Genomic DNA, 17,903 nt, shown 5'->3' with positions numbered 1-17,903 from the left:
TTTTGCTCCTTGAAAACACTTCTTATCTTGTATATTTTGCCAGATAGTTAATATTCTTTTGTTCTAAAACTGGGTCCAGTGAGTGACTCTGACCTGGGGAACCCACTGGTTGATCTGGTTGTGAATGTTAAATTGTTGTTACCATAATTCGAAGCATGAAATATGTACACATTACAGTCATTTACCTCCTTCTACTTAACTCAGACCTGTTGTCCTCGTTCATGGACACTTTTGTGCCATCTAGTGGCAGTAAGAGCACAGTACACTAATCCATGTAAAAACAAGATGGCAGCCATCTCTGCCAAGTCAGTCTGCAGCTGATCCCGACACAAAAGGGGACAAGCTCCAAAACCTGATCACATTTTATGGTTGAAACATATTTATTTATGATTAATAATGTTTGTAGTTTGATGTGGCAACAAATTTGAGGACATTGGGACTTTATTATCGCTCACGATGTTGAGTGTTTTTATGATCATCGGATCCTACTGATTTCAAATAGCTAGGAGGAATTAAAAATGCATACCAAACAGAAGTTCGGGTCTCAGGAGGTTAAATGTATTGTTTATGGATTTGTGTAGACCAGAATGTTTCACAACAGTAGCTGTAACTCCATGTTTCCACGTGATGACTGTTTTGTCCCTTCTGTCTCTTTCAGGCCAGTTTATACCGGGCAGGATACAGTAGGTTCGCTCCTTACTAAAACCACAAATCACACCCGAGGAATTTCACATCGCTCCAAAACCCTTTTTCAAGCTCTTTGTTTGGCAGCAGCTCCCCTCCATTTTTCTGCAGGCGGACTCTAGTGACAACTCATGTGTTTTGTTTTTTCCTTTTTCTCTTTTCTTTTTTCGTCCGTGGCGAGAGAGGTCATTCGCCACATCATCAACTCAAACTCTGTTTCTGTACTCTTCTGTCTGTCGCTGACACGGAAACAATGACTAAACTGCCAGGAGTGTCTCCCACATGAAAAAGCCGGAGCCTGCTACTTTGAACCACGGGGCACAATTTAGGACGGTTTTTAAAACACTACGGGACCTGGAGGGAGAGCGACTGCTGTTCCTGTGTGACACCTTTTTTTTTCTCCTTCTGAACTTACAGTATATCCACTGCCCTGTAAAACCTAATCAGACATGTACACACACTTTCAACATCAAGTATACGGCTTCCTCTACGTTCTCCTCTAGTGACGGCCTGCACAGATTGATGCCACAGCACAGCGTTACTATAAAAGGTACTCAAGTTTTTAAACACTACATTGCCGTGAAGCTGCAGCAGAGACGTCCCTCTGGTTCAGCGTCACGGTGTAATAATGAAACTCGGACTGCTCGACACAGAAGATGTAGGAATTATTATGTTGTTTTGTAAAGCTGGAACGTTCAGCCTCTGACTGACAGAAACCACTGTTGTCCTGGCAACATGAACCACAGCATGGGAAAACTCTCTTTTTGTCATTTTTCCAACATTTCACTCCCCCTCCCCCCCCCCAAATAAAAGGAAACACACACAAAAAAAAAAGAATTAAAAAAAAATGACAAGGAAAAAAAATAAGTGACTTTTTTTCTGCATTACCTCAGTTTTTCTCTCACGTATTTAGTTTTACTGCCATTGATAAGAAGTTGCATAGAACTGTCGTCATATATAACGTGGACGCGTTCGGCGACGGAGCCATTCTTTTGTCCTTATTGCTGGTCGACACATTTATTACTGTAACTGCAAACACTAAGACGGGACGTGGATTCAGTTTGACCCTGTGTCCATTTTGAGAATCCAGCGCACCTCCCCTCCCCTCTCATCCTCGATCTGCTCTCGGCACTTCTTCCAAAAAAGGACTCGGCCCATTTCTCTCTGTCTCCCTTAAAACCATCAGACATTCCAGCTGCAGCGGCGACGCGGCGAGCGAACGGGTCAGATGGACAAAAGAACCCATCGAACACAAATGAACTAGATTTGAAGCGGGAACACCCACACGGGAAGCTAATCATCTGCCAGTCAGCCAAATGGGAATCCCTCCTGGCCAATTGAGATATATATTCTGCCTCCAGGCTTCGGGCTGCTCTGTGCGTGGAAACGTTGTCTGATCTCAGCTCAGCTCAACGGAGCGGCAGATCCCAGCAGAACAGCCCAGATTAGAACACATTTGAAACAGAGATCGTAATGGTGAAGTAATGAGAGTTTATCTATTTATATTCAATCATTTTTAACGTGTCTGCATCATTTTGTAATTTTAAATCCTTCATTATTCTCTCTGGGATTGAATAGTTTTAAAGTTCTCCATATCAGTCCGTGTGGAGGCGTCATCAAATAACTTACACACCAAGTCTCTGTCCTGTATGTATCACGTCTCCATATACTCTCACTATGTTGTTATTGCTATTATTTGCCTTTTTGGTTCCAAAGATTTTCTGAAGAAAGCCCTTTGTTTTTTTGGTCCTGATGTATTTCTTACTTTTGTGACTTTTTTGTTGCCTTTACTTTGTTGTGTTTTTTTTTTGTTGTTGTTTTTTTTTAATCTGTGGGTTGTGTTTTTCAGTGCAGTGTTGAAACAGCGCCCTGGGATATGTCATTAAAGCAGCGTCTACAAAAAAAAAAAAAGAGAAAGAACAGAGAAAAGAGAACACATTTTAAAGGTTGCAGCAATTTTGGGACAAACACAAAAACAACCCTGTAAAATTCACACACTAATTTATTGGATTTTTTTTTTTTTTTTTATAACACGTGAAAGTGTGGACGTGGAGGTGTTTGCTGCACACGGGGGGAATCAGAGCAGATGGAGTCATGAGGGATATGCAGAAAGACAGAGCGGATATTTTGAATTACATTTGCCATTAGGGCCAAATTACAGGCGAAGACAAGGGAGGGGAAGCGTCCACACAATGTCGAAGGCGCCCTGTGGCCCAGCAGCGGCCAGCTTGTGAACAATGAAACAGTGTGTGGGTGGTTAGTGGGGGGACATTGTGGCGGTGATGGTGAAGGTGAGGAGCTGAGCCATTAATCATGAGCTGACAGGATAACAACGTCCCCTGCTGTCTTTTCTTCTTCTTTTTTAATTTTTCAGGGGGTACAGTGCGCTCAGGGCGGAGCGGACAGTGCGAGGCGGGTGATGTTGTTTTTGTATGATTGTGAAAAATGTGTGCAGTAGGTCCAATGAGTATTTTTGACGCGCGTTACCTCTTTTTTTTTTTCTTCTTCTTTTTTTGTTTTTGTCTTATTATTCCTTACAAGTATTATCAGAAGTGTTGCTATGCATGCTTTTGTGAGAGAGGAAGGGCGTCAGTCAGATTTCATTTGTGCATGAATTCAAATCATAGTGCTGGAGGAGGAAGATCAGGATGGACGGGGGTGTTTACAAAGCAGGAGAAAGAAAGAGACGCGGATGTTATGTGATGCGAGGCGACAGGAGTGACGAGGAATCTCAGCGAAGGTCCGGTAGAGTCTCAGTGTGGGGAGGGGGAGAAGCAAGTGGCCCGCAGTCGCTTTATGGAAGCCGATTCGGTCTGCTTCAATAATCTGGGTTATCACTGCTCTGTGCCTCTGCGGTTGCCGTGGTAATCACCAGCCATATCAGATGCGTAAAGTTTAATTTGGTATGTCTACACCCGTGGTTTGCTTTTATAATGAAAATAAATCTCAGAAACGATAACATTAACGACACAGGCCCACCTAATGATGAGTCAACTTTAAAGGGACACTTCACCCACAGGATGATCATTTGTAGATCAGTTACTCACACCGTGTTGCGTTGAATTTGGGAAGAAAACTTTGTTTTTCTTGCATGCCTCCACAGTAGAGCTGCAACGATTTATGGATTAGTTGTCGACTAATAAAATTAACAAAGTCGATTAATCACCTTGAGTAATTTTTTAAAGAATAAATAAGCAAAATTCTCAGATTCCGTCGTCTTAAATGTGAATATTTCTTGTTTATCTTTGGATTTTGGACAAAACTAATCAGTTGAGGACGTCATCTTGGGCTTTGAGAAACACCGACAGACATTTTATAGCCCAAACAACTAATTTCGATAGTGAATTAACTGCTTTGAGTAATTTTTTAGGGACAAAAAAATAAAAATTCTCTGATTCCAGCTTCTTAAATACGAATATTTTCTGGTTTCTTTGCTAATCTGTGGCAGTAAACTGAGTATCTTTTGGGTTTTGGACAAAACGAATCATTTGAGGTCGTCATCTTGGGCTTTGTTAAACACTAATGGACATTTTTCACTGTTCTCTGCCATTTTATAGACCAAACAACTAATTGAATAATTGCTTAAATAATAAACTAATAAATCAAACAATGAAAATTATCACTACTTGAAGCCTTAGTATGTGGTGAAGGAAGAATCCAAAAACTGAGAAGGTGATTGATGATAGAGGTCATGGGGTCCATGTTTAACAACAGTAAAACTATATCAAATATCAGTTCAGAAACTCTCACAGAACTTGTGAAGTATAATCCAAGTCTCATTTATCCAGTCGTACGCTCAGCACTTCCCAAACCGACAACCCTGATCTGACAGGGAGCTGACGGAAAAGTGAAACTCATCTATGCTCTCTTCAAAGCCAGACTCCATTGACAAAATCAGTAATTTTACCTCACTGAACACAGGAGCAGCTGGTCTACCACTGCCTTGATTGATTTGTTTGTTTGTGTTATTGTGACTTTGATGAATCAGAACTAACTCTGCAAAGCACCGGATTCACACAGTAACACAGACAAATCAGCGATCGAGGCAGTGGTACACCAGCAGCTCCCTTATTTTAGCAAGGTTAAATTAGTGATTTTGTCAGTGGAGTCTGGCTTTGAAGAGTTCAGTTCAGTTCGTCATAGGAAAGGGCTCTCTGTTTTGGCTTTCTCAAGTACTGAGTGTACGACTGGATAGATGAGACGTGGATTATACTGCAGGAGTTCTGTGAGAGTTTGTAAATGGATGTTTTGATGTAGTTTTGCTGTTGTTAAACGCGGCCCCCTATGACTTCAATTCATCACAAAATGTCTTTGTTTGTTCACTGCGGGGACAAGCGAGAAAAACAGTGTTTTCTTCCCAAATTCAACACAACACATGGTGAGTAATTGATCTACAAATAATTACTCGGTGGGTGAAGTGTTCCTTTAAGATGTTGTAAGGCTGGTGATGTGGCAGCAGCTGCTACGGTGTATTGTACTATGTACCTGCCCACAGAGATGCTCATTCAGCTTGTATTGAGGTGGTGTAAATGTTATTGAGCAGCCACCGTGGTGCAGCTGCAGTGACTCCTGCGGGTCGCCTCTGCTTGTTTTTGTCTCTTCTAATTGGAGTAAATCTCATTTGGAAGGCTGCAGAAATGAGCGCAGAGCCGCGCTGGAGCAGACACACAAGTTCTCCTCAGCCGCTGACCCCGACTCCCCTGCACTGTGCTCGAGTCAACCCAGTGGGAGGTTTTTTTTTCCTTTGTACAGGGATTTCATAAATGAGTTTGAATTGCATGTGGATTTTTTTTAATGTCACATGCTCTTAAAAGCTCATTTATCCAAGTGATTTTTTTTTTTCAATAAGTGACATGTATTTTCTCACAATGTTTTATTTTGCCATCCTTGTGTCTGCCTTCTGTTTATTCTCTTCATTATTATTGAATGTATATAATAAATAAACTGTTTGGTTTTTATACTGGTCTGTCAATACTTACTACCACAGGTGGGACCAAGTCGTCACAAATAAGTCTCAAGTCTTTGCACTCAAGTCCCAAGTCCTGAACTTTGACAACACATTCTCACTCCGACCTCATCACATATTGACGTTTGGTCATGGACTTTACATGTCCAGGTACGATGTGCAAGGTACCCTGGGTGCGTTGGTTGTTGACGTTAAACTGTAACATGACTGGCTGCGTATCATGCTGACATTAAAGGGCAGCTTTGGTTTTTTACGGTGTCTGATGCCGAAAGTCACAACCCAAACAATGAATTTCAGCGACTTCAGAGTGAGACCGTGTTGACTTTGAGTTTCGAGTCTTAAAGAAGTCACAATGCGCTTCTTACCAAAAGTAATGCCATTTTAATAACAGAGTGAAAATATATTCAATTTCCAGAAATGATGGATGATTTTTAAAATTTATATTTATTTGTCAAAATAACTTTGATAAGTTACTCAACTTTTAAGCTAACATTAGCTAAGCATTAGCTTATTATGTTAATATTAGCCTCGATTTACCGTTGTTGGTGCAACTTCAAATTTTTGATCCTTGGTTCTGCAGTTTGTTTTTTGTTTTTTTTACACTGCCTCTTCTAGGCAGGAATTTCACACCGTCAGGCCACCTAAATGTGTTGTGTATAAAAGGTACAGTCATGGAATGGTGGGAAAGAGTTTTCTCACCGTTAAGCCGGCATCGGAGGTAGTAACAGCGCCAAAACAACGTCCAAATAAATGGGAGACCAGCAGGATGGGGTCGTGGGTCGCACGGGTGTTAAGTTATGATGATGTGTGTGCAACTTTCTGGGGGAGATTTAAAAAGTAGCTGCTAGCAGTTAGCGACTAACTCGAAGAGGAAGAACAGCAAAATTGGGAAAACACTAAGGTCCTGGAGCTCCTTACTGTCTGAGCAGAGAATGAGATCAGCTACCATATATCAATGTTGTTATTGTTTAGAAAGAGCTGCTGACGTGTATGTTGTATGTAGGGTTGCAACGGTACAATACGATAATGGCCTCAGAAAATATTGCAGTATCACGGGATCACAGACTTTATCTTGCTATCAGTCAAAGGAATGAAAACAGAAGGGTTATTTTTATTTTGGTTTTTGGTTGAACAAACTTTTTATTACTATAATTGAAACTTGAAACCATTTCTTAATAGAAGTATGTGTAAAAAGATTTTTAAGTCCAGTTGAATTTTTTTCAATATTGTAGATAAGCAAATGTTCATAGTATGATAACAGTCAACATTTATATTACAGTATATCTTGCAACTGGTATATCACTGCAGCCCTATATGTCACACTAGAGATAACGCTGTTGTGTTTCATGTCAGGCTATTCACGCCCCTTTTTCTTCCATGAATCCGGCATGCCGTCTTAAAATCGCACACTGGGGTGGCATGATGCCACTGTCATTTGGTTCTGTGCAAAAATACAAAGGTGGTATAAAGAAGGGGCTTTGTAGCCGCTCTATAATGTGATCTCTGTGTAAAAAGGTCTTTTGTATGCGACCAGACTTTTCTTTGGTATTATTTTTTCTAACTGTGGCTTAATAACGTGGCATTAATTCGTCATGATTCTCTCCTGCGACTTGATTGGATGCTGTCAGATTGGCTCTGTTGAAGTGGATCATCGGGGAAATTAAGTGTCAACTTGCAAGAAATGAAGAGCTGTAACGCTAGTTGATTAAAAAAACTAATTGATTCGTGGTATACTCTTTAAATAACATACTTTTCCATCTTTGGGCTTGGAGGAAGGTATCAAGGGTTTACAAGTCAAAATACTCAAGTTCAAAGTCACAAGTCCATGGTGTTAAAGTCAAATTTGAGTTGCAGACTGAGACCTTCTTGAAGAGGTGGTCTCAGTCCGGTTACAAACGAACTCTGGTGCGGTTGGTTTGTAGTGAGAATGTGTTCCGACCTGGATCTGAATCAACTGCAGTCACATGACACATTGTTTGGGTTAAACATGAGCATGTTACAGTCCTGGAGGATTATTAATGTGCACCTCCTCCTGTACTGCCTTAATATGCACATTCAGCACATCCAATGCATCAAAACATTGTTTTCTAGTTGGAGCCGCGCCTCGTTTTCAAACTGTATGCTTTGACTAAAATGAACAATGACAGCAATATAGTCCACGATGAGCAGCGCTAAAATCAACCTGCGTAGTTGTCCCTCCATTGTGACATTAGAAAGTGTCACATTTATCTTGCAAGTGTACTCTTCTTCAACGTTTGCTTTACTTCCTGGATTTTTCCCACATGGAAATTCTGACCGATCAAGAGCAGCTTTCTCACACAAGGTATTTGATCTGGTCCGCTTGTAAATGCTGCTGCTTGTAAAACCACTGGTCTAAAGTCATTAAATTAGTGACTCCAGTCCACACCTCAGGTTTAACACTGAGCACCACAGGACTCATACACTGGTTATCAGGAGTTGATAGAGCACACTCCCAGATCCGTGCCTTGATCCTGGAGCTGGTAACCATTATGGCATTTCCTTCCCACGATTGTGTAACGCTTATCATTTTCTTTCCAGTGTTTGTCTGGAACAAGGTTATCCAATCAGGAGAGAGACGGCGCTGGATAGACACCAAACGGAGATAAAGCTGTTTCTGATTAAATGTGTTACAGGAGGTGAGAGGACTGTTGCAACCTTTTGATTAACAAAGAATCTCTTCTCACACTGTGCACAAACTTTTCCTCCTGAACAGCAGCTCTGAGTCAGATGATCGATGGAGGCAACAGCGATTAATGGCGCTCGGCTGGATCGCATCTACTGCACGATAAGCTCTTTTGCCACCTCAAACTTTCTCATTGCTGCCAAGGGGGGGAACAATCTGGAGCAATCTTTAATTGCATCTGGAGTTAATGGCCATAAATGGGTTGGTTGTGGCGGGAAACTTCGTCCCTGCTAATTGCTCTAATGCACAGGAGGCCAATTGCCAATTTGATGGCATGCTCTCTCTGAGTAATTGAAGTTGGGCTAATTGGAAGAATAGATTGAAGGCTGTCTGATAAGAGAGTGTGTGTGGGTGTGTGTGTGCGTTTGTGTGTGTGAAGATTGCATCTATTGAAGTGAGGAATTGACCTTTGTGGGTGGCAGAGTCACCAAAGGCCACTGTGGGAGAAAAATAAGCGCAGAGCAGAGTGAAACTTCCTGTCCTTGGATTTAAATAATATAATGTGAGTCACTGGTTCCCAACCTGATGGTCTCTGCCCCTACAAGGGGTCATCAAGCCTTTACAGGGGGTCAGGAGGTCTTCTTGATTTTAATAAATTTAGTGCAGGATTTATACTTCTGCGGCAACTGAATTGATGTCATACCTACTGTGAAGCCTCTGCATCAATGTAGAGCCTATGTCGTACCCTACTGTACACCGTAGCCTGACGTGCTCCTCCCCAGAAATGTAACCACAATTCGCACCATTTCCTTCAGTGGAAACAAAGCTTTTATTTACTTTAATTTCACAGGTTAGAAACAATAAATTGTGAAGACAATAAAGCCTCCACTAAAATAGCATTTTAAGTTTTGTGTGTGATTTATCCTGGCTTCTTATGAGCAGAGGAAATCTCCGCTCATCGCTAGGCTAATTTATACAATGTAAAATGCCATAGGCTTGTGCTAATAACGTTAGCATGTTATATTTGTTTGGAAAACGTGTCTAGTATAAGACAGTTGTTTTGTCAGTGAACCTTGTGAGTTGTAATGGAGCCGAATTTTGTAACGTTACCTTTGTTAAATGTTGCTGTTGTCCCTGGTTTTATATGAGAAGAGGAAAAGTGTGCTAGCTGCTAGGCTAATTTATACAATGTTTAATGCCATAGGCTTGTGCTAATAACGTTAGCATGTTGTATTTGTGGGGAAAATGAGTCCAGATAAAGACAAGTGTTTGTCTGTGAATGCTGCGAGTTATAGTGAAGCTGATTTGTGTACTTGTGTTTGAAATTGTCTCTATTAAGCCATGTTTAATGTGTGTTTAATGTGTGTTTTGAATCAACTAAGCTTTACAGCACTTCACAGACACCTCCACCGCCGACTAGTGTAACTGCAGAGTGACACAGACACACCACCACACAGGTATAAATGCTCACAACAGTGTAGGCTACGGCGTAGGGTCTGCATATAGCTGATGCACAAGTATAAATCTCACTTAAAAGTCCAGTGAGTAAGATTAACAGAGTTTTAATTATCCGCAAACTTCTCCAACTCTCCAAAACAAACAAACCAGGTGGATTAAACGGGTTAAAACACCGAATAAAGCAGTTTCATGCTACAAATAAGTGTTTCTCATGTGTTGTTCAGCTTGTCACAGACGTCCCACTCGCAGAGCACCTGCTAAAGTACTCTCACTTTTTTTCCGATAACCGAATGTGTGCTCACATTATATCTGATCCAGATGTTCAGAAGATTTTTACCACAAGCTGAGTTATCGGCAGATGTCTCCTCCTCGCCGCAACAAACAGACCTGGGCAATTAATCAGGTAAAAACACTGAATAAAACAGCGTCACGTTCCAAATCAGTGTTTCTTCAACACAGTTTGGCTTGTCGCACATGGGCCACAAGCCCAGCACCTGCTGATGTGTGCTCACCTATTTCTCTGCTAACTTCAGATCCAGACGCTTAGGCAGTTTGTACCAAGAGCCAAATTATCCACAGAGGTCTCTTCCTCTCCAAAACAAACAGACCAGATGATTACAACTGGTAAAAACACTGGATAAAGCAGTTTCATGCTACAAATGAGTGTTTCTCATACAATGTTCGGCTCATTGCAGATGGCCCATTTGCAAAGCACCTGCTGATGTGTGCTCACCTTTTTTTTTTATAATAACTTAAGGTGTTTTTACGCATTTTTACCTTAAGCTGAATTATTGGCAGATGTCTCTTCCTCTCCAAAAAAACAGACCTGGTCATTTAAACTGAGTAAAGCAGGTTCACATTATAAATCAGTTTCTTGGATGCTGTTTGACATGTCAGAGACGGGCTGCTAGCCCAGCACCTGCTACTGTCAGCTCATCTTTTTTCTCTAATCACTTAAGATCCGGGTGTCACGGAGGTGCAGAGTTTGCATGTTCTCCCCATGTCAGTGTGGGTTTACTCCAGGTACTCCGGCTTCCTCCCACAGTCCAAAGACATGCAGGTTAATTGGTGACTCTAAATTACCCGTAGGCGTGAATGTGAGTGTGAATGGTTGTATCTGAAAATCCCAGTAAATACTCAGTCCAGCCCGTCTGGCACCAACAACCATGCCACGTTCAGAGTCACTTAAATCACCTTTCTTCCTCATTCTGATGCTCAGATTGAACTTCAGCAGGTCGTCTTCGCCATGTCTACATGCCTAAATGCGTTGAGCTGCTGCCGTGTGATTGGCTGATTAGCAGTTTGTGGTGTACCTTACACAGTGGCCAGTGAGACTACGTGTATATAATACTGACAATCTTATAAAAAGTTCGTAAAAATATCAGCAACTTTTAGCAGCTTTTGCTTTGAAGTGCTGTTTCCTGCTGTAGAGTGAGTGACTAATGGACAGCTACTTGACAGAGACAGCAAACTAGCTTGATGACATGGCCAAAGGTAAATATGAGGCTGAGTGTATTAACCTGCGTGCACCTTGAAGTAATGACTTAAGAGAAATCTGGACTCTGTGACGGACCAGTTGGGAACCACTGGTGTAAAATATATATGCAAGGGGTTATAATGTGGTGTTACACTGCTACTTGTGCTCAAACGCTCCTCTCCTCTCAGGCTGTGTGAGTTTGATAGTCACTCCTGATTAGTCTTGGTGTGCCTAAACACTGCCCCCTGGTGGTTTAACAGCAGTACTCCATCTGCCCTCCCTGTGTGGCTCCAGCAGGCGCCTGCAGGCATGGCACTGAATCTGGTTGGGAGAGTAATTGGCTTTTTGGTGTGCCATCTGTGCAGATTGTGAGTGGGAGAAGCAAAAGGTTTGAGAGTACGACAAACAACTCTTTTATAGACAAACCTTTTTATTGATAACACCAGCATGTGGAGAAAGTCAGAGTGCATCGCTGGGGAGAGACATGCCTTGTGAAGCTCTTATCTCTCCACGCACGCAGAACACATCCATTGTTTCCAGCGCGCCAACAGAGCCCAGGCGACTGTAATGCAACTTTGAATATGAAGATGTTAATCAGTGATGGCACGAGCCTCCCACGGTGCTGACAGGTCTCCTGTCCTATCCTCCTCCTGTCTTGTCTCATCTCATCTAATCTCCCTTCCTCTCTCCTCTTCCTCCTCCCTGCCGCTCACAGATGCCTCTGCTCCGCTCAGCAGTTTGGCACCTTCAGAGTGACAGTTTCACGCCTCCTCTATCGCCTCAGGGCTATTATATACCATCTTAGAGCAGCACACACACACACACCATCAAGACTCACTTCCACTAAGCATTTGTGATGTAGATTTCCCGCCAGAAGAAAGCTGGACTATCTGAACCCATCCAGCCTCCATGATGAAACTCGAGCAGATGAGTCACTCTGCTGAGTCCTTTCTTCTTTTTGGGACAGAGGATGGTGCCACATTTGAAAATAACACACAAATATTTACATTTGAAAACAGAAAAACACATGTTTGTGCCAAGTACAAATTAGTGCATGAGCCGGGTCTCCCCCAGCTCTGGTTTTTGGTGTATGTCAGTTCTTGTGTTTGTGTTGGAGCAAGTTATTTCAATCATTATTCGTCATAAGGTTCCAGGAAGTTGGTGGTCTGTGGGCGAGGGATGGTGTAATCCTTGTCAGGGTCGATTTCCTGAAACACACAGAAACATTAGAATCACACATTCATCATGTCAGTGCAGTTAATAGCCGTGATAAATTGTGCTTTCATTAACCTTACAGTATGACTTGGCTATAATTGCCTGCAGTAGCGAAAGGCCACGGTCCTTAATTGTGAAGTGGGATTGTTAATCCAAATGGTTTATTACTCACTGTCACAGAGAATCCGGACTCGTAGGGCGATCGCAGCGACTGCTCAGTCCTCCTGCCTGAAGGGAGACACATGATACAGTTAGCTAATTATCGGTTCATTATATACTGTTCATCATAAAGGCTCACAGCAAGCACTGAGCTGACTGATAGTGGAATTCATTTTCTCATGTTGGACATCGGCTCCATATTCATTCTGGCTCGTAGTTATAATTCAGTATAAAGGATTTCTTTCAGGGAATCTTAAATAGCTGCCAGACTCATGTAGAGTGAAATAGCTTCTATACACTTTAGTCTCATTGTTATTTTTACAGGAGTTGGACAAAAACGCGCCTAAAGCAAAACTTTGTTTTAAGAAAATTACACATTTTAAAGGTCCAGTGTAGGAATGAGGGGTGAAACTAAGGGTGGCAGAAATGGAGTATAATATGTTTTCTTTAGTGTATAATCACCTGAAACTAAGGGTGCTTTCACACCTGCCCTGTTCGTTTTGGTTCAACCGAACTCAAGTTCATTTGGGCAGGTGTGAACACAGCAATCGCACTCGGGTGCACACCAAAACAACCAGCTTTTCAGGAAGGTCTCGTTCTCTGGTGCAGTTTGTTTGTGGTGAGAAGGTGTTCCGACCTGGATCTGAACCAACTGCAGTCACATGACACATTGTTTGGGTTAAACATGAGCATGTTACAGTCCTGGAGGATTATTAATGTGCACCTCCTCCTGTACTGCCTTAATATGCACATTCAGCACATCCAATGCATCAAAACATTGTTTTCTAGTTGGAGTTGTGACAACATTAGTCCCTGATTCAGACTAAAGGAGACAACTCTAGGTCTGAAAGCACCCTGAGAATCTTTGTGGTTTTTGTTACCATAGAATGAGCCATGTATCTCTACATATGGAGCAGGTCCTCTTCCACAAAGTCCGCCCAGTTGTTCTTACAGTAGCCCAGAAGAGACAAATTGAACACTGGCTCTAGGTAGGGAAATTTGTATTTGCATCGGCCACCGTAGTTCTATATTCTTGGCACATGGGAGAAGTTTTAGTTCTGCAACCTCACTGCTAGATGTCACTAACTCCTACACACTTGACCTTTAAGATTCGGACATACTTTCTACAATGAACATCTGTGGAGAGCTGTGGTCATGCAGACAGGCATGTAGACTTGGTTTGTTTCAGAGTACAACTGATGGTCCGCTTAGGAGATGGGAGGTGAGCTTACCATGCTACTGCTGACATTCTGTGAATATGACAACAAATGATGCTGCGAGGTCTGTAGTGAATGTCTGTCCAATATCCAACTCAAAACTACAGACGTTCAATGTGGAAAATGTGTGCGAGCCTTTAGAGGTTTTACTGCTACAGCAGTACTTGGTCTGACCACTAGCTACTGGTGGCTAATGTAAGGTAATGTTAGCAAACTTCAGACAGATGGTAGATTGCTGTGTAACCACGGTACGGTCCATTAGGGGTCAGCAGGGGGCAGTGTTCCCCGACTGCATGACTTTCTGATGACTTTCTCCGTCATCAGACCTTCGCTCGAAAATCTAAGAAACAGTCCCTTGGAAAATGCAGTTCTTTTTTATTTAAAATTCAGTCCACATATATGAATATAGTGACCTCGTTGTGTTGAACCTTCCGAGTGTTTTGAGTTTAACATTTCAGCCAGTGTAAAATGTCCTTGCATCTATACACACCTAAGTGATATTTCCTCGTGTTGTCAGTCAGATTATTAGGAAAGTGACGCTATTTTTGTGATTTTTCGTCTTAATTTTTTTTCCCTGGGGAGCGTGCCGTTGAATGGTTTAATTTTCACTATGTATAATTATGTTGCCACTTGCCAGTAGTTTGGTGCCCTCCTGCTGTAAGCTTCATGCCTTCCTTTGGGTATTAGCTCCAGCGCTGACACTGTGTAACGGACATTAGAGTCAGTTCATGGCTTTTCTTTAGTTGTACCACTCTTTCATCATTTGCTATATAGTTCAGAAAAACTTACATTGTCTCGCTTTAAAGTCATTAACTCCACAAGATGGGTTCTGTTCCTGTTAGGTTACACACCATTTTGCTGGTGTGTTTCGCCCCGAGCGGTTGGGGGTTTGGTGCCTCACTCAAGGGCACCTTGGCTGTGCCCAAGAGGTGAACCGGCATCTCTCCAGCTACCGGTCCACGCTACATATTTGGACTTGAACCAAATATATGAACCGAAGTCGTTGTTGACTGAGCTACTACAGCGCCATGTTTAAATGTTAGGTAAACAGTTCGTGCAAAGAGGCAGAACGCATCAGCCGTGATACAATCTGGAAACGTATCGGCTATCACCTTTGTGTTAGCTTTTTGTCTAATTCATCTCCATTCATACACAGGTATCTGTTTATAAAGATTAGTTGAAGTGACCAAAGGACGTCTTGGCTCGCGCATCTGCTGGCTACACTGAGTCTCCCGAAATATTGGTCGTCGTCCCCAGGGACTTATTGTCGTCAGACCGATAGTGGATGGGCTCTACGACTGGTTCGGACCAAACAAACGATGTGAAGATGTAACTTTGTGACGGGGTTTTGTCTTATTTTCTGACATTTATAGACCAAATCAAAATTATTTGATTAATCGATTAAGCAAATAATTGTTAGTTGCAGCTTTACTTGTGCTCTCACCATCATTCTCAAAGCTTCCATTTTCCCTGCCTTCCTTGGGGCTTGCCAGTCCTGGGATATCAGCACTGGGGCTCGTCCAGCCTGCGAAGCTCAGAGGGATGTCCTTGGACTTGGCCTCCCCCCGGCAGAAGAAGGCGATCTGGGACAAACCGAATCCCATCAGTAACACCCAGCCGTTGGCCACCAGGGCGATGCAAATCACCGGGTCGTCCCATTGAGGCCGACGGTCCACCTCTGGGTTCCCCCTGATGAGCATGGTGATCCACACCACCCAGATGCAGGCGGAGAGCAGCAGTGTGAAGAAGAGCAGCGTGGCCTGTGCTTGGCTCTGCTGGCGGACGGCGCCGGTGTAGCTGTAGCTGTATGTGAAGCAGGAGCGGCACAGGAAGTGCAGGGAGAGGATCAAACTGACAGCCAGGAGGCACAGCACGTAGATCTGCAGCATGACAAATTCCTTCTGGCTGTACTCGCATGGCTTTCTGTCCCGCACCAACACGACGATCATCCACTGGGTAGAGATGATAACCTGCACAGTGAAGAGCCCCAGGGCCAGAGCAGGCTCCCCCCAGCCACGTGCCGCCGCGAAGCCCAGCAAAGCCAGACAGCGAGCCAGCAGGCAGGAGAAGGCCAGGGAGAAGAGCACGCTGAAGAGGAAGAGCCTGGTGGGGCAGGTCTGAGGGGTGAGGCGAATGATGAAGGAGAAGGTGATGGCAAAGATCCCCGCTGTGGCCAACAAGAACATGGTCATGCAGGCCACCGTGCTTCCAATGCTGCTGCGCTGGTTCCTGGACGACATACAGATCCACAGGGACCAGATCAGCATGCCCAGGAGGAGAGCAATGGTGAACAGGAAGCCTGAAGAGGCCAGGGTCTCCAGGACGATGCCCCATGCTGCCCTGCGGTCACACAGGTACCTATAGATGGGGTTCAGTCGTCTGCCGCAGCCCGGCACGCCCTTCAGGAACGTATCATTTGAGGAAGAGGTTGTTGCATTGCTTGAGCTGCTGTTGGCTGACTGACACAGACAGGTGAGGGGGACATAAAAGAGCAGGAGGAGGGGGAAAAGGGATTTGTGCTTCACGGATAAAAAGGCCATATTCATAATCCACCTGAGGATTCAGTCCTTCCTTTGATACAGACGATCTTTTTATCCTGAAAACAAAAAGCACAAAATATTTCAATAACCTCAAATCGGAGTACAAGATTCCCTGAGTGCGCTGACGCCGCTTTGACTGACAAGCGGGATGAAATGGAAGACAGGATAAAGAGGTCACAGCGTGGAAAAGTAAACGGAGGGAGAGCGGTTTGACAGCCAGAGTGAAGAGTGCAGGAGGAGGGAGTGCGTAAACATGCCAGAACAAGGCAGAGCAGTGTGTTAGCCAGGGATAAGAATGGAGGAAAAAAAACTACTGCAACATGGAGGTGAGGCTGGGACAGAGCAGCAGACATGAAAGGTAACTATTCTGCTGCATCAGCCCATAAGACAGAGATTCACACACACACACACACTAGGGAGGGGTTGTGGTTTATATGCAGTGCAGATTGGAGGTGAGAGATATTCACTCCTGATAGCTGATTGCCTCTTCCTCCAGACTGTAACAGAGCCTTTGTTTCAGCGTCAGAGATTTAAATATGACCTTTAGTAGGATCATTACTCAGTAAATATGACCCTCAACTTCGCCCTGACACTGGCCTTTATTTGGGTTGTCAGGAGATCACACAGTGGGAGAAGGATTTGGGAAACAATGGCAGGAAACACACCACTTAAGGAGATTATCTCCACCCCATTATGAGGGCTGATCAGCCAGTTAGAATAGCTATTATTAGACAAAGCTGAAAGCATAGACTGCACATGATTTCCAGAAGTTTCACCCAGTGCTATAAGGAAAATAGCTGCACATGATCGCTGACTGTGACTCAAACTGTTAAAGCTACACCTCATAACTCCAAAGCTTGACCAAACCTTAAGAAGAACAGTCGAACTTACCTTTTATCCCTTGTGATGTGAGTAAACTTCTAAATCCTGCTCCAAAGTTTGTCTAGAAGCCTTACAATAACACCCACTTGATGCGCCTCCCTATCCTGATGATGTTTCCATATCTCTGCCAGGTAACAGGAAGAGCACGAGATGACGAAGAGTGGGGAAGCACGGAGGTTTGAAGCCACCTGGAGACAGGACTCTCTCCACCTTGTGTCAAGAGAAACCTGCACCCCGACTCATACCTTCCTGTCAGACCCCTCCTGTCTCCCAGTGTCCCTCCCTCAGAGAAATAGGTGGGGCTCACACACCTGGAGGTGATGATGCACACAAACACCCACAGGGAGGGAGAGCTCACTCTTCCCTGGCTATGAATCAATTTCCTGAGAATTTGCATTGCCTTTCTCGATAACACGTGGACTTTATGTGGCGTAAATGTGGAGTGTGTTGGGATAGTCATGTAAAACACATGCTCAGGAGAGGTGAGGGGTGAGAAGCTCGTTGTTGTTACTGATTTAAGGTGAGAGCATAACTGACTCATTCCAGTCTCATCGGGATCCAGAACAGGACCGTCCGTCACCCTTAGTTACTGGGAAATCACAGCAACAACATTTGGTATTGGTGATTTAGCCTCAGGGGGAGTTGAGTCAAGACTGGAGAG

General features: G+C 43.5%; 3 protein-coding genes across 7 annotated transcripts in view; 2 read left to right on the top strand and 1 right to left on the bottom strand.

The window, feature by feature from the left end:
• The window catches only part of LOC125879911 (RNA binding protein fox-1 homolog 2-like), an 80,975-nt gene extending 75,333 nt beyond the window's left edge, over positions 1 to 5,642 (top strand). For 3 of the 4 annotated variants that reach the window (XM_049562074.1, XM_049562073.1, XM_049562075.1), the window contains one exon: positions 659 to 5,642. In XM_049562074.1, coding sequence (XP_049418031.1) covers positions 659 to 703 — 45 coding nt within the window. In that variant the 3' untranslated portion in view covers positions 704 to 5,642. The remainder of the gene's footprint in view (positions 1 to 658) is intronic. The other variant, XR_007447989.1, reaches the window with a different exon arrangement.
• Positions 1 to 16,778, top strand: part of srebf2 (sterol regulatory element binding transcription factor 2) — a 597,702-nt gene extending 580,924 nt beyond the window's left edge. The window contains exon 21 of the mRNA XM_049562044.1: positions 16,766 to 16,778. The gene's annotated coding sequence lies outside the window, so the exon portion shown is untranslated. The remainder of the gene's footprint in view (positions 1 to 16,765) is intronic.
• On the bottom strand, positions 11,642 to 17,466 carry LOC125879916 (G-protein coupled receptor family C group 5 member D). 2 transcript variants are annotated; one of them, XM_049562082.1, is made up of 5 exons: positions 17,252 to 17,466; positions 15,265 to 16,416; positions 14,451 to 14,521; positions 12,617 to 12,668; positions 12,340 to 12,437 (listed from the first exon to the last, which is right to left on the bottom strand). In XM_049562082.1, exons 2-4 carry the CDS (start codon positions 16,364 to 16,366, stop codon positions 12,660 to 12,662), a joined length of 1,182 nt encoding a protein of 393 aa, XP_049418039.1. In that variant the 5' UTR covers positions 16,367 to 16,416; positions 17,252 to 17,466; the 3' UTR covers positions 12,340 to 12,437; positions 12,617 to 12,659. The 2 variants fall into 2 exon arrangements, with proteins under 2 accessions (XP_049418038.1, XP_049418039.1); XM_049562081.1 differs by lacking the exon at positions 14,451 to 14,521 and having other exon boundaries at positions 11,642 to 12,437; positions 12,617 to 12,672; positions 17,252 to 17,460.
• Positions 17,467 to 17,903: the final 437 nt, after the last annotated feature.

The sequence above is a fragment of the Epinephelus fuscoguttatus genome, linkage group LG19 (genome assembly GCF_011397635.1).
Source record: "Epinephelus fuscoguttatus linkage group LG19, E.fuscoguttatus.final_Chr_v1".
Taxonomy (NCBI): domain Eukaryota; kingdom Metazoa; phylum Chordata; class Actinopteri; order Perciformes; family Serranidae; genus Epinephelus; species Epinephelus fuscoguttatus.
Note: the sequence above shows the minus strand (reverse complement) of the source record. Positions and strands in the feature narration are given on the sequence as shown.